The 21982-nt window shown below is 39.2% G+C and overlaps 1 protein-coding gene across 7 annotated transcripts in view; it reads right to left on the bottom strand.

The window, feature by feature from the left end:
• Positions 1–21982, bottom strand: part of LOC131355833 (nuclear factor 1 B-type-like) — a 90527-nt gene that overhangs the window by 9351 nt on the left and 59194 nt on the right. For 3 of the 7 annotated variants that reach the window (XM_058394351.1, XM_058394354.1, XM_058394353.1), the window contains exons 5-12: positions 21296–21413; positions 21005–21117; positions 14702–14836; positions 13091–13275; positions 10296–10434; positions 9938–10020; positions 2986–3065; positions 521–575 (exon numbers count right to left, since the gene is read on the bottom strand). In XM_058394351.1, the coding sequence (XP_058250334.1) occupies positions 521–575; positions 2986–3065; positions 9938–10020; positions 10296–10434; positions 13091–13275; positions 14702–14836; positions 21005–21117; positions 21296–21413 (908 nt within the window). The remainder of the gene's footprint in view (positions 1–520; positions 576–2985; positions 3066–9937; positions 10021–10295; positions 10435–13090; positions 13276–14701; positions 14837–21004; positions 21118–21295; positions 21414–21982) is intronic. The other 4 variants (XM_058394352.1, XM_058394357.1, XM_058394355.1 and 1 more) reach the window with 2 other exon arrangements.

The following is a 21982-nucleotide window of genomic DNA, read 5'->3' as shown; positions in this document are numbered from 1 at the left end:
TAAGCTTGCTGTATGAAACCTTTCTATCAATATAAACTAGATATATAAAACCTTGATTTGATATCATAACCATGTCTTGAAACTTCTTGTGTCCAACAAACTGCTGGGAATCAAAATAACTGGGCATCATTACTATTATATGTTGAATATAAACAGGAAAGTGGCTTCTCTTTTATTAGGCTGCATAAATGAGAAAATGTAAATGAATACACTCTGCAACCCCACTGACTGCAGAGGAAGTCTGAGCGTGATGCCTTTCTACCTGACTGCAGAATAAGTGCTGAGAGGAAGTGCTGAGCAAGGCTTTGTCCAGCCACGGGAAAGGGATTTAGAGAGAGAGAGAGAGAGAGAGAGACTCTAAAGAAACAAAACAAAACAAGGACAGAGAGGCTAAGGAATGTCAATTTTCTGAAGAAACATCCACACACAGATGTAAAGAGAAAGAGGTTCGACTGTGTCATTTTCAAGGGCAAAATCCAGCTTTCTACATTTACAGTAAAGCCCAGAATTTATAACCTACCCTGTATGGTAGGTCCTGCTCATTACAATCTCTCCTCTTGTCTGTTTCTATAGACCTACAGAGGGTAAAAATTATTTCTTGGTCTTGTATACATATCAAATATATAAATAATTCAAAGTTAACAATTTTTATCTGTAAGACTGGAAAACAAACTGGTGATGTCAGGTGATATTTATGAATATGAGTATGAAGACATGAAAATGGAAGAGACAGAAGAAGATTCATGAGAGGCCAACTCCCAAAATCATAAAGAATGTCGACTACAGATATTAAAAAAAACACTCATTTAAAAAACATTAGCGATGCATCATTCTCGAAAATTTCATGTGTTGCTTCACAGATTCAAAACACATGTCATAGACAAACACTGGTGTCTCTGTATGGGGAAACTCCAGTACATTTCCATTTTTATGACTATTTGTAGTGCAATTAATATATTCTATGTATGATTGACACTGTATATTTGTCTGGTTGTTTTGGCAGTGAAAGTCTGACTTGAAAGTTGTATAACTGATCTAAACTGCCAAAACAAATAGGAGGCCAATTATATGCACATATCTTGACTCAGTGGCAAATGTGACAAATGTACACTTTGCTAATACACAAACAAACACACACATGTGCACACACAGACACACCCCCACTTTAAAAACTTAAAAAATTTATAATATAATATTTTTAACATTTTATATAATAATATTTGTAAAAAAAAAAAAAATATATATATATATATATATATATATATATATATATATATATATATATATATATATATATATTTAAATAATATATTTATATTTAATAATATATAAATAATTTATAATTAATAATAAATAAAAACAATTTTTTGGCAATTATTGAAAAATTGCAAACTCCTCTGAATATAGCATTTGCTAAGTTTGCAGAATTTCCAGAGTTAATCACAAAATCCTGCAAAGACTGATTATTATATTTTTCATACTGTGTGTTGAGAAGATCTAATCTTCTAGCAGTATGTGATAAAATGAAAGAGGAGAAAGAAATACAATCCTGCTTTCTCCTGCTGTGTTTAAGGCATATGACTGACACAGGAATTTAACGAAAAGCTACTTTTTTATTTGCTTTTCCAGAGCCTGGTTCCATGGAAAAAAAAATCAATCGCGAGAGTTGAACTGATGCACACTCAGGAAAAACCTGTTACATACACACGCATCTTCACCTGAGTTCAAAGACTCCTCTGACGCTTTTGGCACATTCTTGTACGTTAGATTGGGCAAACATTCACAAGGATGTAATCTAAAGTTCCAGTGAAGGTGTAAATACTCAAGTCATGTCTGACATGCACTTCCTGGAATCTAAAATAGACTCTGCTCCGTAGCAGAGTGCCGACACGACCTATATTCAACATCGTTACTGAATCATGCTGCATTCTCTCCTTATTCTCGTTCCCCGAATAAAAACTACAAAAATGTGTCAACAGCAATGTTAAATATTCATCAAAGACTCAAAGCCTTATCGATCCTGCTCTAGAGGTTCTATACTATTCTATTATACCCTCTACTCTATTATACCCCAATTTATTAAGAACACCTGTACAATCTGTTTATCGACACAATCATCAGCCAATCATGCGGCAGTACATTAAATCATGCCGATCCAGATCAAGAGCTTCAGTTAATGTTCACATCAAACATCAGAATGGGGGAAATTGTTATATCTGTGACTTGACCACGGCGTGGATGTTGGTGCCAGACGAGCTGGTTTGAGTTTTTCAGAAACTGTCGATCTACAGGGATTTTCACACACAACAAGCGTTAGGTCTATGTGGGTGGAAATGCCTTGTTTATGAGAATGCTTGCCAACTTGGATCATTCAAGCTGACAGGAAGGCTATGGTATCTTAAATAATCATTCTTTATATCTGTAGTGAGCAGAAAAGCATCTCAACACATCAAATCTTGGGAAGGATGGGTTCCACTTACCATCCAAAAAAACAGGAATCTAAGAATCCCACTTACTGAAACTGAACGAATGAAGACAATTGGGAAAAATGCTTTCCCAATTATTAACCGTCCAGTTTCACTAAATGGGATTTTTTTTTTTTGGATGACGAGTGGACCTCCAGGTTCGATTAACCTGTGCCTCAGCACGAGCCTCACTGTGTTTTACTGTGTTTTCCCCATTCTGGTGTTTGTTGTTAACAGTCAGCACCTGCATGAAGGAGCAGATGTACAGGTGTTCCTAATAAAGTGGATAGTAAATGTATTTCCTGTAACGGTAAAAAAAAAATAAAAAAGATCTGTTCAGTGACACTGTTTTATACTAGAGTACAGAACTGAAAAAAATATATATATTAAACCAACAGGGTGAAATTTAAATAGTGTGTATTTGCAAAAATGATGCATGGTTGCGATAAAAAGATAAACAAAACAAGAACACAGGAGAAACTTGATGGAGAGGTGGGTTGAAAATAAAGGAAACGTTTACCTTTGCCAAGAAATCCCCAAAGCCTCCTCTGAGCCATAAGACCTGATGTTTTGATTCACGGGCCAGTCACAAATCCTCAGCTGTCAATCAAACACCTCTCAGTCAGACAACGGGGCCAGCACAACGGTACTAACACACACATGTAGCATGCAACAAGGCCAGGAGCAGTCTGTGCCAAAACTACACACACATGAATAACTTGATCTTTCTTTTTTTTTCAAAATACTATGTCAAATTATATGAAATTCTTTTAGATTAGATTAGTCCTCTAACATCTGATTGTATGTCTAAATTATAATCTTTTCATTCAGATTTTAGACTCCACAGGTTAGAATGAAATTAGCCTAATTCTCTATTATACTTTGATTCAAACATGATATTAAATCCTGGCAAAATGTGCCTGAAAAAATGTATAAATAAATAAATAAATAAATAAATAAATAAATAAATAAATAAATAAATGTACAAACAGCAAACGTTATATGTAGCATGCAACATTAATGGGGTAACCATTAACTTTCCTGGAAGCAAAAGAAGAGGTTAGTTTACAAAACTAAGGGCTGGGTTACATGGATATCATTCATCTGTGCCAAAATGCTTCTGTATGGGAACAGGGACGTGCATTCCATCTGGCGCATGCACTTGGTCATGTAAGCTGCTGTTAGACATGTTCAAGCAGATGGGTTGACTGAAGTATGGGCATGCTGTGTGGTTACTTTTTTGGCTTTGTATTATGCCGACCTGTAAAAAGTCTTTAAAATTATGAATGTGGATGGAGGAGAAGAGAGCGTACACAAACGTAATCTCGTAGACGCTTGCACACACACACACACACACACGTGGACTGAACGCATGAAGGAGAAGCGCAAATGTGTAGTCTAATAAACAAAGAAAATGGAGAGAGAGAGAGAGAGAGAGAGAGAGTGAGAGAGAGAGCTCTGTGCAATAAAAGCAACAAAAGCAGAACTTGTCACTTTATCAGTCTTATCCATTTCCCTGATGCCTGGAGGAATATTATCTGCCCACCTGCGTTTCTGTCGCTTATCAGATGCAGAGGCTCTTTACAAGCTTTAATCAGGTTCCGTTCAATCTTTGAATATTCAGTGCCACTTATTCTCAGTCGATAATGCTAGCCATTTCTGGAACAGCGCCTGTACCATTCCCAACATAAATCCATTTCCACTGCAATAAATCTAGCAAGGCAAATAATTGATTTTCTATATTTACTCCACAGATGCTTTAGCACTGACCCAAAGAGGCTTGGCTGGATAAAATATCCATTTCGCAGAGTGAAAGCCACATGAATTAGCAGATTGAGCACCAGCATTAACGCTGAACAGGAAATTATTGGAATTTCACTGCTCGTACAGAAGCCCAGTTATGGCAGGTGCCAGTATGAATGATAAACACAATTTACACTGAATAGCCAGGGGAAAAAAAATATATAATGTAGATGAAATGCTGGAAAACAGTTTCTAGAGAGCTGAATAGTAAGGCTGAAGCAGAAATGTTTATTTGCGCTGAAAGTGAACATGTATGTAGATGAGCTTGTTATGGAATGCACTGTATGATGGGATATAGGAAGTGTATTTTTTTTTTTTTTTAGAACTTGAGTGACTCAGTTTCACACTGTTATTGTCCGGATATCCACCTCCATCAGTACAGCTGCCAAATTTACTTCCTCACACAAGTTTTGTGTGTATGTGTGTGCATGTGTTGTGAGTGCATGGGTGTGTGTGTTAAAGCCAGAAAACAATGGCTTTGGGCGAAGTCGAGGTCAGCTATCAGACAGTTACAGTGGCAGGCATTCCTTCGTCCTGTTTTGCTAGACCCCCCCCCATTCACATATTAAAAAACACACACACACAATATGTGCTGAAAAGGGACCGCAAGTGCAGTAATTAGTGTGGACGCAGAAACTGAAGTTCAAGGACGTCTGTCCTGGAAAAGAGTTCACATGAGGACTTTTCTCTAGGAATTTAAATTGCACCTCGACAACGAAACTAAATAAATGGAGAAGAAGAACAGGGGGGCCTCCTATTACTGCCATCACAACACTCCTAAAGTTCACTATGGAACAACATATGAGCTATACTGACAAGGTGAAAGTTTCCAGCGGACACCTGAAACAACAGAAAAATATTTTTTCAAGGCTTATTCTTACAAAATGTAATTATAAGCCTGCGAAAGTACTCATGCCGAACTGACACCAAAGCTTATCTTACTCACAGAGGTGCAGCTTGATCAAATATCACCTGATATGTCAGTGTCAAGTAAATAACAACAGCACGACCCAAACACGCAGGCTCGGGTCATCAATTAGGAGCTGGTAAGCTTCTTGCGAATGCTTCTGGAGTTGTAGGTGCCATCTGTCCGTAGCAGCGCCAGATCATAGAGGTGCATCTCAGCCAAGTTAGTGCTAATGAACAGCTGTGTGTGGGGACTGGATAAGCGCGCGAACATTAGATAAAACCAAACAATTTTGATCAGCGATCAGTCCCAGAAGTGAGACTACGGCTTTCTCCTGGGATTGAAAAGAGAGCGAGAGCGAGGAAAAGAAGGGTTAGACGCCCTCAGGGAGAAGGGATAATGAAATCTTTTCCTCGCTGGTGTTTTGATGAGCACTCTACACAGCGGTCTCAGTCAGGAGCAGGTGTTTGGGTTTCTCTATGTGTATGCGTGCTGCTACTTACATATGTGAATTCACCTGTTATTTTCCCCAAGTGTACATGGGTGAGAAGCAAACTCCAAATGATCCTAGTGGAAAAACAATACCATTGTAACACTCGTAAACTATGACCATCTGCCTGCATGTCTGTCAGTGTTTTCGCTCAACCTATTCACATCCTGTGTGCGTGTAGTGCTTCGTCCACACAAACTCTAACCCTGACTCCTAGATTATATTCATAATGTTACCTGAAAGATCATATCTTAGCTGATTTGACACAGGATGAAAGCAGCTATCCAAAGGAAACACAAATTCCTCTTCAGGTATCACTGTATGAAGGTGACCCTTGCTCTTCACTCTTACATAAGCAGTGTTTAAGGGCTTATCATGAGAAAGTGGCCATTACTCCTAATAGCTGCACTTCCATCCAAACCTCTGCATAATCCTCCAGATCGATGTCATATGTTAGATAAGTACAACCATCCCTGACCTATATCTTATATCAAGCTTGAGACATTGTGTATAGTTCTGAGTTGTGTGTATGGAATGGAATACTATAAAGTTTTTGAGTTGATCTCAACATTTTATTATAGTGGTGTAATTGGCCACATGAGCAGAATTCTTCAATTATAAACCTAAAGAGGAGGATGTGAGAAAGATGTAGATGGGAAAGATATATTGTTAGCTATTGATACGTTTAGTTCTTTAACCAAAAGAAGATGCTGCTGCATTTATATTGTCTTCAGAACTGAGCCCAGTTACATATAACAGACTCTACAACAGTTTGTTTGGATACAATAAATTGATTGGACAGCAGCATCCCAAGAGTGCTGATATTAAGTACAACAGCGCTGGTCCATTTTGCTGTTTGTGTCACTCAAAAAAAAACCAGATTCCAGCAACAGTTTGTTACAGTGAAACTACTTTTACCATGGAAACATACGATCCAATGTTGTACTCTATGAAAAAATATTTTCATTAATGGAGTAAACCGATGGAGTAAACGACTTATTTATCTATCTTGGGTCTAAAATGTCAGTGAATCAATAGTTTATCAATAATCGAAATTGTTTATGCAACTGCTGTATAAAAGTCACATCAGACAAGCAAGACTGATGTACTGAACATCAACACGGCTTTTATTACAACAGCTCAATAAAGTGGTTCATATTCCTAAAGTGCTGGTACTTTGAGCTGTCATTGACACTTCATTGTTTTGTTAGAACAAGGAAAAAGGTGATTTTGAGAACTAACTGATGAACTTTTTAAGAAACTTTTGCATTTAGACAATAAAGCTCATGTGCTTGTAGAGCTGGGGAGAAATGATAGAAAGGCTAGAAAATCCTAAGGGGTAATTTGGTCCTATCCTGCTGCTGCTATAAGGCCCTTGTGTACACAGATCATTACTGCAAATGAGGAACGCTCAAACAGTCGTCACATCAGCAAGAGAAAATGCTTTGGAGCATGCACATCCTGTAACATGTTTCTTCTCACTAGTCTTTCTTTTCTAGTCTCTGGTTTTTACTGATAAGTATCTAAACACTAATACCTCCATCTGCATTCTATTTAATGGCTAATTGGGGGTTAATAAGTCAAGAGAAGAGAGATAGAGGAACAAAAAAAGTGCAGAGTGAGAGAAAGTGAGACATGGGAAGAAGAAAAAAAAAGAGAGAAAGAGAGAGAAGCAGAAAGACAAAGGACTGAAAGAATGGAAAGAAAGCATAAACAGGAGCACCGGCGTGAGAGATAAAGAGAAAACAGAGAGGAACGAGCATCGGCACAGTGAGTGGGCTCTGCCGAGCGTCTGGAGTCTAGACACTCATTCTCAGGTTGCAGACAGGGCTACAGGGAGTGCCAAGCCCCACGGCATGCTGGGAAGGGCCGGCTCTACGGCTGTAAGGTGACTCCCCGGTGACGAGTGTAATGCATACGGCCCCCGTGTTACACCACACGGCTAACAAAGGCCCAGCAGGGGAATGCAGGTGTCAATACAACTCATTATAACCTATGATAAATCACCCGGCATAAAGGCCAGGGTATACCGGAGACGTTATTTACCCTGCTAGGTGCCTCAAAAGCCACAGGTCCGACATGGGTCAGGCCTGCGCTATACAAATCACTATGCAGGAGCACATAAAAGCTCCGGCTTACATAAACACAATGAAAGGCTGATGTATTACCTTGTCTGTTTGTGGCACTTCTCCTTATTCGGTGCATTGCAGTGGAAATGAAAAGACATTACGTGTGTGGCTGAGGCAGTAAAACATGTAAACACCAGCAGAGCCACTGCACATCTGTACGCATGAGATCCTCGCACTAAAAGACGACGCATTCTTCCAAGCATGCATACGTACCCCGATCCCTTCTTCATCTATGTGTCTGTCTCTGCCGTTTTATCTAGCCATCTATCTTCTAACCATAAAAGTGTGACCTCTATTTCGACATTCTTTTCATCCGCATGTAATTATATATAATGGTCCGAGCTTTGGCAGAATTAAAACATGTTAACACTTAAGATAATTGCGGCGTGACAAGAGAAGAGAGGTCTTTCTTCGGCTACACTCCGGGATATGAACAAAAAAAATCTATCAATGAGCAAAACTTTTGCAGTCTTAAAAAAAAGAAAAAACGCTTTACAGTACATCTGTGGTGGGGAGCAGCACATGTCTCAGCCTTCGTCCAGCTCTGCCAAACCAGAGAGCAATAAAAGCAAAGGCTTGCCATTACTCTAACTCAGGAGCAAGGCAGGAGAAAACCACTAATTATTATGAAGCCGCGTGCAGATGAATTCAATTAGAGAAGGGTGGAAAACTCTAGCCTCGAACCGGGCCTTTCCCGCTGCACAGAACTGACACACACACACACACAGAACTGTTTCTACTTTTATAACAGTATTCGACCACTTTGCTCCACGTCATATAAGCCAAACCAGGTCATATTAAACAAACTGCTATTTCTGTGAAATAGGTAAAAATAAATAAATAAATAAATAAATAAACAGCGTTGTAGTAACATTTTAAAATCATAAGAAAAATCTATTCATGTGAAGAAATTCACTGGGGGAGAAAACTAAGCCCAAAAATATATCCATGAAACCATACAGAAATTTAGAACACATCTGCATAAGACACTCCAGAAATATGCTAAAAATTATTACTAATATTATTATTTTGAATTTTTTTCTTTTGCATCTAAGATTCACTACATCACTAATTATCTACCGATTAAATCCATCTCTGGTTTTTACTTCAAATTTAAGTCAGAATATAAAATATATATGGTTCTCACAGAACATGCTTTTCTGACGCTGACCTACACTTAGGATGTCACCATGGTTACAAGATAAATAGAAGAGCAGAACTTTATTTATAGTGGAGTTATATGATCTGAACACTAAGTGATATAAACTTAGTCAGGAAGGCCATATGAAATAATTTCTTAGAAAACGTGCAGCAGTGAGAACTCTTAATTAAGGAAAGTGTTAAATGAAGGGAAAAGCTTCAAATATTCCATAATATTGTAAACAAGAGGGCTAAAAAAACCCAGTGAGATGTTTATACTGGGGATAATGGTATTTTCAGAAGCAGATATGTGACGTGTGGTAGGACACTGTGTGCTATGTCTTCTGCAAATTAGGTCCAATAAGGGAAAAATAAAAAACTAAATAATAATAATAATAATAATAATAATAATAATAATAATAATAATAATAATAATAATAATAATAATATATTCTTACGTTTTTATTTTAAATAAAATTTAATAAAATATAATTGAAAAAAATTAAACTAAATATTTTAAAAAATAGATTTTTTTTATGATACATTGGCTGTGAGTCACTCAGGCAGTTACCTTATACTGTACCTAGTTGACTTCAACCCTGCGTGACTGCATGTCAACCACAATTTAAATAAACTATAAACAAAACATTATTCTTATTACTTTTATTTTTATTATTACTATACTAGCATTTGTATCTGCATGTAAAGGAATCCTGAAAGTCAGGGGTGCTCCAGCAGACTTGACAGTACCAGCACTTCCCGTGTCTTTGGGGTGAAAGAGGAACAGAGGGTAGAGAGAGAGAGAGAGAGAGAGAGAGAGAGAGAGAGAGAGAGAGACGGGAGACGTGTCTGATTTGCAGTGTTACTTGTCTGTCTGTTCTGATACCTGTAGTGAGACTTGAACAGCTGGGTGGGGATTTGGAAAGAGCTGAGAGAAAAGCACAGGGAGAGGGGGAGGTGGTACAGAGGGAGGGAAAGGAGAGAGGGATGAGTAGCATCTCACCTGTTGCTGGTGGAGGAAGGCTGGGTCTCTAGGGCTCAGTCCTACAAAACGGTTAGCGGTAGGGGTGCCAGGGGCTGAATAACCTAAAAACACACACACGTAAACACAAACACATTAACAATGATGCGAAAACAAGTGTGTGTGTGTGTGTGTGTGTGTGTGTGTTTTCAGTTTAATTTTATTTATATAAAATAATTGCCTGAGGCAACAGTAGCAAGTAAAATTCCATGAGATGAGATGAGGAAGAGTATGAAGTGTGTTGTTTGGTTTGAACATATTCTGAATAAGAGTACTGTGTGTGTGTATGTGTGTGTGTGGGTGTGTGTGTGGGTGTGTGTGTGTGTGCTTTTGCTCTCACCCTCGGAGGATGTGGTGATTGGCTTGGTGTCAGGCATGGAGAGAGAGACGGGTCTGACTGCTCCATGGTGGGGAGATGGTGTCAGCACTGGGGTGAAGTGGCCTGGAACCTTCCCCACCACCTGACCACTGCTGTTCGGCTGCCACACCACACACACACACACAAATTAATCATAGGGGTATATTACAGCACAAAAAAATCCTCTTTCGCAACAATATAAAACTCCATCCATCTTCCAGAAAAAAAACCCCCACAATTCTGTTTTGTGCAGGCTTTCTGTGCAACAATCTCAATTATTAATGTTGCAGAAAGTGCAGAGAGAGAACACAAGCAACAGAGAGTAAGAGGCAGGGGGAGACTCGGCTGCTGGAGACAGACGCTACAGAATTCACTTTGTGGGGCTCTAAGTTCAAACTTCACCCAGGCCTTTATGAAAGAGAATGGGGACGGTGGGGTTCCCCCGTGTGAATAGAATGTTTAATTAGGGTGTAATATAATCTGCGTTAAAGCAAGCATAAAAACATCCTGGCCCCCGTCCACCCAATTATATTCACCATGTTATTTGCAGAGCGAGCTCCCCCCGCCGAGCGCCGGACCCCGGCAACGCCAAATATTTATGACCTTTATCGTTTCCCGCCGCTTTCTCCCTAGTAACAGCCCCCATGTGCTCTACCTCGCCCAGTCTCACAACCATTTCTCTAAACTTCGCTTTAAGTGGATATAGTAACTCTGACATCACACGGCAGAAACGTGAGAAACCCCATAACCCAAAGAAGTATTAGAAGTATTTCATTTCAACTTCTTCATGAGCATTTCAATGGCCTTTGGCTTAAGGGTTAGTGATATTCTGTTCTAACATGAAGAAGGCTGACTTTTTGGATGTCTATCAGACAGTATTTGAAACTAAAGTCAGAGTTTAAGTCAAAGGAGGTTTGTGGACGCCTGATGGTCTGGATCCCTCTGTGTCCTGAAACTGTTACAAGCTCTGTTTTAGACTTCTGCTGGACTTCGGCCAAGCAGCAGCGAGCAAGGTGGCACACTCCGACTCGTTCTCCCCTGACCAAAACGGATGCTTTGAATAGATTTACGATGCTAAATGAATCAAATCTTTTTTTTTTCTTTTTTTTTTGTACTTTCCACACCTACTCCAGTTTCAAGAATCATAAAATGGTGCTATCAAAATTAATTTACACTCGGGAGGAAAGAAGGTAACTGTCAAATCCCGACAGCGTCACACGGAAAGCGAGGGAGTATATATTTCCCTTATGAAAATGTTTGGACAAATCGACTTTTTTCTCTGGGATTTTGTGAATATAATTAAGATTGACTGAGGCTGGCTGGGTTGCTTGGCAGGGACGACATTAAAAAAAAAAGGTTTGAGAAGAGATTCGGCGAGAGTCTGTCAGTCAGTCGTCAGAGTGGAGTGTGTGTAAGTGCAGCAGACAGCACGCTGGCCAGAGCTTCACTACAGCGCTGTCTAAAACACACCAGCCCACCCACAATACCAGAAAAAAACAAGAACTAACTTTATACAAAATGGTTCGGCTTCTAAACTCCAGAGACGTCTCTGCAGAAAAAGGATTCCTCCCTTTTATAACTACTTCTTTCTATTAGAGTATTATTAAATAAGGCCTGATCATTCTTAAATAGCATGATTTCAAATGAATGTCTGTATAAAAAGACAGGAGGATCTGCTCTATAGAGAACTGACATTTTTTTGATGCTAGCTGTGTATAGTGTTTACATCTACTGCATTTTACTATATTGTACTTTATTCATTACAAAACTGTGTACTGGTCAGCGCTGCACTGTCCCTTGCGTAGTGTACTTCTTCTAGTTCTGTGTTTTATGTAGCACTATGAACGTTATTTCATTGTATATGATTGAAATGACTTAATAGAATTTAAGCACTTTTAATACAAGTGCAGAATACCGCTTTAAAAATCCCTAATAAATGTTTTTGAACTTCGTGTTAAATCTCATTTCATAACTAAAGTGTTAAAACTCCAGCTACTTAAGCTTCTACAGGACTAACTTCACAGGGCAAAGCCGAGTGCTCTTAAGCGAATTAAGCCAGGCTTTCCTGGTTCAAACATTTATTGACTGGCTTTTGTAGACACTCCTCTCCTCCCCTCCCCTCTCCTCCCCTCTTCTCTTCTCTTCTCTTCTCTTCTCTTCTCTTCTCTGTTCTCACTCTCTTCATTTATCCTAGTAAATGTTGTTACGGTGGCATTCCTGAAGCCGTCGCTCTGCCTGCTTTAGAGCTAAGTGAGAGGAGCCAACAGAGCAAACCTCTAATGGTTTTAGCTAAACTGGGTCAATTACTGTACCAAATATAATGTGTCCCGTTAATCAAACTCCAGCCCGACTCAGAGGGAGTAACAGCGAAGGGGGGAGAAAGGAATACACACAAAGAGAAAAACAGACCCAGGATGAAAGAGCAAGACGGGGGAAAAAAGGCAGAAAGAAATGGAACGACTTGATAAATCCTGAGCAAAGTTTTGACAGTTGAATAATGACTGGCTGGTTTCATTTTAAAGACTAGCTGGAAGAAATAAACCAGCCTCAACTTGTAAGTGTATCACACACATGCTGAAACATGACAGAAAGTAAGGGGTTTGTGCAGTTTCGGGCTTCTGTGCACTAAACATGTTAATGCGTGTCATTCTGTTGGGCTGCTTCTTCATGGCTTGGATGTGTGTACGGAAAGATGACATTTTTCTGCACACCTTCACACCTGAATGGAAAGGAGTAGAAGCCTTCACAAGGCAGTGTGTTAGAGGGTTAACGCTCACCTGGCTGCTCTGAGGGCTGGACGGATCGTAAGGCTGAACGTAGTTCTTGAGCGAGTCGGCTGGGTTGAGGTGAGGAGGGTAACGGATGGTGGGATGGGAGAAGTAGGGTGACGGAGCAGGAGGAAGGATGGCAGGAGCTGAAAACTGCAGTGGAGAGTGAGGGGGAGGACTCCTCGTGGAGATCACTGTATACACACACACACACACACCACACAGAGAACATACATCAGCCATTATCTCTATATTCATTTAGGTCTGTGTGAAAGTGAGATCACTATAAAGTGGTCAAGGTTTTTATGTCATTTTATTTGCTGCCGAATATTTAAAACTGATATAAAATGAAAATGTATATGAAATTGTGAAATATAAATATAATATTAGAATATAAAAAGAAGAATATAAAATTCTAATTGATGTAAAATTAATAAGCATGCATTTAAACACTGTTTTTTACGTAAGTGTAAGTGTTGAAGATTTGAACACCTGGTACTGAATTAGTTAGCAGGATTCTCTGTTATTTGATATTATGTCAAATGCTTTCAGTAAATAAAAACAAGAAAAAAAAGTATTTATTATGTTCTTGAAGAGTGATTTAATCTAATTTAATTTTTTTTGGTCATAACAAATTTATGATTTTTTTAATTAATGAAATTCAATTCATATTTTGTCAATAATGAATTTTAAAGATTTTAATCAATAAATGTAGATATGTTTATTACTAAAATTATACATGATATTATGTCATAATCTGTGCAGATACACTCATAGTAAAATAAAGGGCTTTCTTCATTTTAATATTTTCTATTATTTAAGAATTACAGTAACACTTAAATAACACACATGGTACAAGACACATGAGCTAGAAACATGTCAAACAAATAAAAATTATTTAATATTCTGAATTCATTCTTAACAGAGTTCCTGATGAACCTTTGTACACATTGGGAATTTTCCCACGCAGCTTCATGAGGAAGTAAGTCGAGCTCCTCAACATTTTTAAAATATTTATTTAAATACATCTATTTATAGATATTTAAATATTGATCTAAAATATTTTTGCTTGAGTGGAAAATGAACACTTGATATTAAAACAGATACTTTAGGTAAAAAAAAATGCAACATAAATACAATTATACAAGGGCAACTTTGGTCAATTTAAATTTATAATTTCCTTATAAAAAGGCATGGAATTTTCAAATTTTTTGTTTGTTAATTCCAGACGTTTCTCAAGTTAATAGGAAAATAATTGAAATAATTATTACTGTAGTAATAATAATAATTATAAAAAAAAAAGTAATTATTTCTTTATTTCTTCCTCCTTTTTTTGTCAATTTAAACATACTTCTAGAAGCTATTGTACCTAAACATATCTTAATTATTCTTTTTGTCATCACAGTTTGGCAATTTGTTAAAAAATTGATGATTGGTGGAGCTGTGCTTATGCTCACTATAATGGCATTTCACTGTGTGTATCACTCAAACATGACTCAGTCCTATTATTAATGATGAAACAACACACTTTATCTGCAATATTTCCGTACCTGAGCATGCTTGTGTGTGTGTTGTGTGGTGGTGTGTGTGACTGTGTGGCATGCTTATGTGGAAACGTACCACTGTGACCCACGCTGGTCAGGCTTGGGTGATGATGCTGGGGAAATGTAGTCAGGCGAGGGGAGGAGTCTTGAGGAGAGGTGGGGCTAAACAGCGGTTTCTCTGCCTTCTTCATCGTGGGAGAGGATATCTCAGCTACAGGAGGGAAAAAAAACAGTAAATTTAATTCAAATAAGAAGTATGGCTTTTAGTAGTATTTTTATTAATCTCATTTATTTATTTAATTTTTTAGAGATTTTTTACTTGCCAATACACGATTTTAGTTATGTGTGTGTGTGCACTCCTCCACTTCCTTTAAATTATACAGCCTGTGCACTTTTTACATTCCAGAGCATTTTTTTTAACTTGGGTGACGTTTTGGCAATGAAAATGTACGTTGGTGATTTTTTATAATTGACGTCATTGATTTTGCCGACTCATGCTCGCAATCCTAATCAGGACAGAGTTGAATGGAATGTGATTCTGGCACAAATCCACCGGACCAATCACATTTAGAAGCAGCTATAAATCCAGGCTTTACTACAGCCGTGAATGTGCCCTTCGTGAACCTTTAATAAAGAGCCAGTGGCTTGTTTTACAGTAGTTTTAAGTAGTGAAGCGGACTGAACTTTCAGTAGTTCTCTTTCAGCAATTCATCTGTGTCACTTTATTTTGTCAGGAAGAAAAATAACTTTGCATATAGGCTCCAGAGATTATGGACAATTTCCTGTCGAACTGTGGGCTCATGTGGAAGATGCTAATGTAAGAGTAAGAAAACTATGATGGAGGGAAATGTGTGGATCACTGTTGTGTGTCAAGTGGCCAACTGTTGAGTTGCTAACTATGTGTGTGTGTGTGTGTGTGTGTGTACCATGCTTCTTCTTTTTAGTGTCTAGGTAAACGATCTCGGCTATACGAAGACAAAAGGCAGTGGAATGCAGGGAAATTCCTCTCTCTCTCTTTCTCTCTCTCTCTCTCTCTCTCTCTGTGTGTGTGTGTATGTGTGTGTGTGTGTGTGTGTGTATGTACAACACTACAGAGTAGGTTTTCTTTCAATAAACTTCCACAGCAAATCAAATGAGTAGACAACTGTATTAGAATTTTGCAAAAATAAATGGACCTTGTATTTCTATGTAATTATGTAATCACACGCTCAACTGTAGCATAACTCAGGAACCGTGTGTGTGTGGCTTTGGAGCTTTGCTATTACACTTCCTGAACATGGCAGCATTCAGCAAGTAACAGTACTGCCACAGATGCTGGTTGTACAGCCTCGGGAATGTGCGTATGTGTATTAGAGAGAGAGAGAGAGAGAGAGAGAGAGAGAGAGAGAGAGAGAGAGAGAGAATTTTAGTCCGGTCATTTTCAGTAATTTTAGTGCAGTCATTTTAGACATCTCTCAAATAAACAGAAAATAAACCCCAAGTGTTACTCTACCAATTCATTCCTTCAATCAAGATGCTGTAAATATAAATATCAATGAAAATGTAAGTATCCTGATTGATATTTTTGATATCACTACATTATATGAGCAAGAGTATACGGACATCTGACTATCACATCCACATGTGCTTCTTCCCCAAAACCTGTTCCAGCATGGCAGTGTCCCTAAGCGCCATGAAGACATGGTGTGTCAAGGCTGAAGTGGAAGAAATCAAGTGTCCTGCACAGAGCCCTGGCCTCGACCCCACTGAGCACCTTTGGGATGAACTGAAACACTGACTAAACCCCAGGCCTCCTCACCGAACATCAGTGTCTGACTTCACTAATGCTCTTGTGGCTGAATCTTGAATGAGATTTTCATAAAGTACATTGGTGGGATATTCAGGTGTCCACAAACATTTGGCCATATAGTGTGCACATGTACATGGGGACAGAAAACTTTTTTTTTTGTTGCAATTGAAAGCAGCTGCTTATTATCAAACATTTCCCTGAGTATAAACTGCATCTGAGAGAGAGAGAGAGAGAGAGAGATAGAGTGGATGGAGCGGATTGTGAATTGTGTCAGGGTGGAGGCCAAACAATGTCAAAGTCATTTCACAAAGTTTACATTAGAAGAAGCAAATGAAGTGTGTGTGTGTGTGTGTGTGTGTACAGGCTTGGCTGAGCTTCTCTGCTTCTGTCATGGCCTCATATGGCTTTAATATCAAACCTACCCTTCTTATAAAGGCCCTAAAATCCTTCTTTCTCATGAGCTCTGTACTAAACACACTTTCCTTCCTCCCCTTTCTCCCTCTCCACTCCTCTACTATCCCTCTCTCTACTTCTCCACTGTCTCTCTCACTACTCCTCTACTATCCCTCTCTCCACTGTCCCTCTTTACACTCCTCTACTATCCCTCTCTCCACTTCTATACTGTCCCTCTCTCCCCTCCTCCAATACCCCTCTCTCCACTCCTCTACTATCCCTCTCTCCACTTCTACACTGTCCCTCTCTCCCCTCCTCTAATACCCCTCTCTCCACTCCTCTACTATCCCTCTCTCCACTTCTCCCCTACTGTAGCATGCTAAACCAAAGAGGGAAACAAACATTTTTAAAAACAAAGGAAAGAGGGATGAGTAGCTTACCCATCAGAGGAGAGCTACACACACACACACACACTCATTTTTGGGTCTTGCAGTGCTCTTTCTTTCTTTCCTTCTCTCTCTTTCTCTCTGTCAGTTTCTCTCTTCCACATGCTGGCCACCTGTCAGTCGTCAAGGGACAAGTTCAAACAGACGCTGCTGCACCTGTCTGCCTCTCTTTTCCTCTCTCTTCTTGCATCTTCTTCTTTTTTTCACACACACACACACACCTGCCATTCTTGCCTCTGATCCTATCTCTCTCTCTCTCTCTCTCTCTCTCTCTCACTCTCTTTCTCTCTCTCTGTCTCTCTCTCTCTCTGTGTCAGCCCCCCACCACCACCACCACCCCTCTCACCAACCCCCTTGGGTGTCCGGGTCATGTGTCATGCCTAACCCCTGAGGTCACAGCCTGGGTTTGACCCCTAACACAGTCACTTAAGAGGTTGGGTCAAGTTTAACTGCTGCCACACGCCACAATGAAGTCAGTCAGCTCCGCCTCCCGATCCTGAATGCCCAATCAATTACCAAGCCATGCAAAAAGTAAACACAAAGAGCACAAAGAGGTTAAAGGTCAGCTTCCTCAAGTCAAGACAACACTACTAAAGAGGAGTTCACGGGCAGTTCACCATGCTTTGAGAAAGTGCTTGAGCTGGTCCTGATAGAGGAGAGAGTGAAACTTACAGCTCAACTTATAGCAGTTACACGACAGGTTTCTTTTCATTTAAGAGATGACTGGAATGGCTGAAAATTACTAAACAAAAAAAACTCAATGATAATGAAGTTTTGAACAAAATTTGAACAAAAATCTGATTCAATCAATAATCCAAAACATTGTTGAGGAAAATACTGCACAGCAAAAATAATTTATTTTTAAATATAATTTAATTATTTGATACATACTGCTAAAGTTGTTGTGCTGTTTAGCACATTGATACGCTACATGTTCAAAAGTATGTGGACAACTCGCCGTCACACCTTAAAATATGTGCTTTTTGAACATCCTATTCCACCCATTTTGCTTTTATAATAACCTCCACTCTTCTGGGATGACTTTCCACTAGATTTGCATATCATAGCTGTTTCTTATCATTGCCCATTAAAGCATCAGTGAGCTCAGACTGATGACTAGTGAAGAGGTCTGCTGTCCAGTCAGCATTTTAATTCATCCCAAAGGTGTTCAGTGGGTTTGAGGTGCAGGACTTTCGAGTTTTTCCACTCCAACCTTGACATACCATGTCTTCATAGAGCACACTTTGTGCTTAGGGACACTGTCATGCTGGAACATGTTTGGGCCTCTTAGCTCCATTAAAGGGAAACTGTAATATTACGTCATATAAAGACATTTTAAATAACTGTGTGCTTCCAGATTTGTGGCAAAAGTTTGTGAAAGAAGCACGGGTGTCCACATACTTTTGGCCATATAGTAAATCAATCAATGCACTAAAACTCTATTTAGCTAAAATACTAAACTCTTAAAAATTCTATAATTATTATTATGCTTAAACCTAAATGATTTGGTGTAGCAGTGTTGTGTGACACGGAACAAAAAATAAAAATAAAAACTCTTCTATCTACTTCTACCCCGCACTTACAGAACCATCTCCTCATCTTGAGGCACTGTGACAAAACAACCTGGCCCTCATGGCTTCATCTTAATCTAACCCAATCATAACACTTGTTCTCTTTGGAACAGGACCTTAAAGATAAACACATGCAATGTAGAAAAGAGCCAACCTTAAAAACACAGATTCTCAATTTAACCGTACTCTCGAGCACTTTTAGTAAGTAAACACACATGCGCACTAGCGAATCCTGTTTCAATTACAAGCTGTCCGATTGTAAAACTTGGCCTTGTCTTCCTTTTGTAGCAATGCAGAAAGTGAAAACACCAGAGCAGTGGGCTTATCTGAGGTTTAAATCACTGCTAACAAAAACAAACAAGTCCTTCTCAGTGGGAGAGAAAGGCTGGGAGAGCACAGCGCTGCAAAGCACGGCTGATGTATGAAATGTTTCAAAAGCAGTGTTTGTGAGGAGCACAGAGGGCACTATGCCTTTGAGACAGGCTGACGGTGAAGGATTTGTTTTCGACCTGTGCGAGTGAGCACTTGGGAGTTCACCAGGTTCAATGAGCTGCGAAAGAAGGTGATAGAACTAGTTTATCAACATTGCACTTGACTGTGATTCAGGGAAGGAAAATAACACTGCTTCATATCCTCACATAGCAAACAGAGACAGGGTAAAGGGAGGGTTAAAGAGCCCAGGAACCAGCACCACAGTCCCTTCAGGACCACCTGTGAGTTTACAGCTTTCACCTAAAGCGCTGTTGGGCTGAGAGATGAGCTTTGAAAAAATGTAGCTGTCAAAATTGAAATGATTGCTGCTTTAAAGCAAAATGTTTATTAGGGATACATAATGTTTTTAATGTACTTAATGTTTTAAAAGAAAAAACATTTCTTTTAAAATTTTGTAGACAAGCTTACCCTAACTATAAATGCTCTTTTTAAAATACTAGCATAAATAAAACTACAATTAGCATAAATACTGTATTGACCTGCAAGGAAACTCCAATCTAAAATCAATTATGTTTGTTTTTTATAAAGAAGTATAAGATATCTAAAGACAAAAGAAGGTTATAGTGAATGTCCACTTAATCTTCTAAATGACCGCCGTACCATAAATCATGAATCGGCTCATTGCTTAATTTCATTTTTGGATGACCTCTATGAGGTAAGAACACACGCCAAACATGCGTGATCGTATAGCACGTCATGGTATTTACGACCTGCATGGAGTCACGCATTGATTTGTAGTTGATCCGAGTAACTTTTCCTCCCACATGATTCCTCACCCAAAGAATAGATGAGATATTTATTGGTCTCAATGTGATGGAGACTATTCGGTAAGACTGATAAGCATTTATTAGCCATGCATTTTTCGTGCATAGCAATAAAGGAGGGGTCATGGTCTTACAAAACACTGTGAGCTCAGTAATTACGACAGTTTGCTAGGTTACAATATTGGACCTACAAAAGTTCTACAAAACCAACTAGAGGTAATGATTTAATGCCAGCCATTAGGTTGTGACTGACTGACAACGGTTCTTGGAATTCTTGGTAGATAATGTTTTATTTTGTTGCTGTGAGATATTTTTGCTCTTCTGTGGTGTAGCTTGTGCCAGGCTGCATGCTCGTTCAGAGAAATGCAGAGTTCGGTACTGAATAATGCCTGTAAGTGCAAAAGCAGGTGTTTAGCCCGAGGAAGACCGTAAAAAAAAAAAAGGAACAAAAGGATCAAAAGCAAAATGCTGAAATATATTAAAATGAGGGAAATGATTCAAACGTCAAAATAATACATAGACCCACACACACACCCTGTTGTTAATTATACAGCACTGTCATGTTTTTTTTTTTCTAGGTAAGCCCTTTGTTGCTTTTAACTATTCATTTCATTCTTTTTCAGTACACCGGGTTCGAGGTGGGAATCCACCCTGGATGGGGCATGGGGCCGCATGCACACACATGCATTCAAGGAATCATTAGGTGTAATTTAGAGCAGGTGTAATTTACAGCAGCTAATGTGCCTTCTTGTGTTTTTTTGGGAGGTGAGAGGAAACATGCAGGAAACTCGCACAGATACAGGAACACACACAGACAGTAAAACATGAAAACTATTCATTTATTCCCTTTGGCTCTAAGATCTAACAGGTCCAAACTAATTTTTGTATTTTTGAAATTCTGAGCTCTCTCTCTCTCTTTCTCACCTTGGTCTCTCTCATGCCATGGTCGGCTAACTGGTGAGCTTGGGGAAGAGTAGAAGTCTGGGCCTGTGGGACTCGTCTCCATGCTGTCCTCTGGAACAGTCTTAGGTCGTTTACTGCACACACACAAACACAATACACACGTAAATGACTCCATGCGTTTTTGGGAGGACATGTGCAAATATAAAAGTGTTTTATGATAAATGTGGGTTGAGTTGTGGGTAGTGTGTATGCAGATGTGTGTGTATGTGTGTGTGTGTGTGTGTGTGTGTATGTGTGTGTGTGTGTGCTCACCTGCCAGGAGGGGAAGAGAGTGAGCGGTGTAAGCTCACTGAGTTCAGGTCATGGTAATATGGCTGGCTGGGCATGTCTGCCATGGTGAAGTTCACTCCTACCCCCTGCGTGATAGGAGCTAGAGAGAGAGAGAGAGAGAGAGAGAGAGAGAGAGAGAGAGAGAGAGAGAGAGAGAGAGAGAGAGAGAGAGAGAGAGAGAGAGAGAGAGAGAGAGAGAGAGAGAGAGAGAGAGAGAGAGAGAGAGAGAGAGAGAGAAAGGAAGTAAGGATATAACAAAATAAAGAAGGACAGGAATGTTTTATTGGTAAAAATTCAATTTATCCATCATTTCAACATTTGCAGTACATTAGCTAAATCTCTCTCTCTCTCACACACACACACACACATGTTCGATACAGTTCTCAATTCGACACAGTTGCTCAGAACTCGTTTTGCATGCGGACAAACCCAAACAGAACCCAAAGGAAGTAACCTGATCTCTGAAAAGGACTGGCTTCAGGGTAGCAGAGGTGGATTCTGTATATCACAGATATTAGATCTACAGAAAAAAAAAAAAAGAAAGAACTCAAGCTGTTCAGCAGGCTAACCCCTACGGCCCTCTTTATTTCCACACAAGTATGTTCGGGTTGGTTCCCTCTTTTATGGAGTGAGAAATCTATACTGGGACTAAAACTGGGTGCTGCAACA

Source organism: Hemibagrus wyckioides, linkage group LG07 (assembly GCF_019097595.1).
Source record: "Hemibagrus wyckioides isolate EC202008001 linkage group LG07, SWU_Hwy_1.0, whole genome shotgun sequence".
Taxonomy (NCBI): domain Eukaryota; kingdom Metazoa; phylum Chordata; class Actinopteri; order Siluriformes; family Bagridae; genus Hemibagrus; species Hemibagrus wyckioides.
Note: the sequence above shows the minus strand (reverse complement) of the source record. Positions and strands in the feature narration are given on the sequence as shown.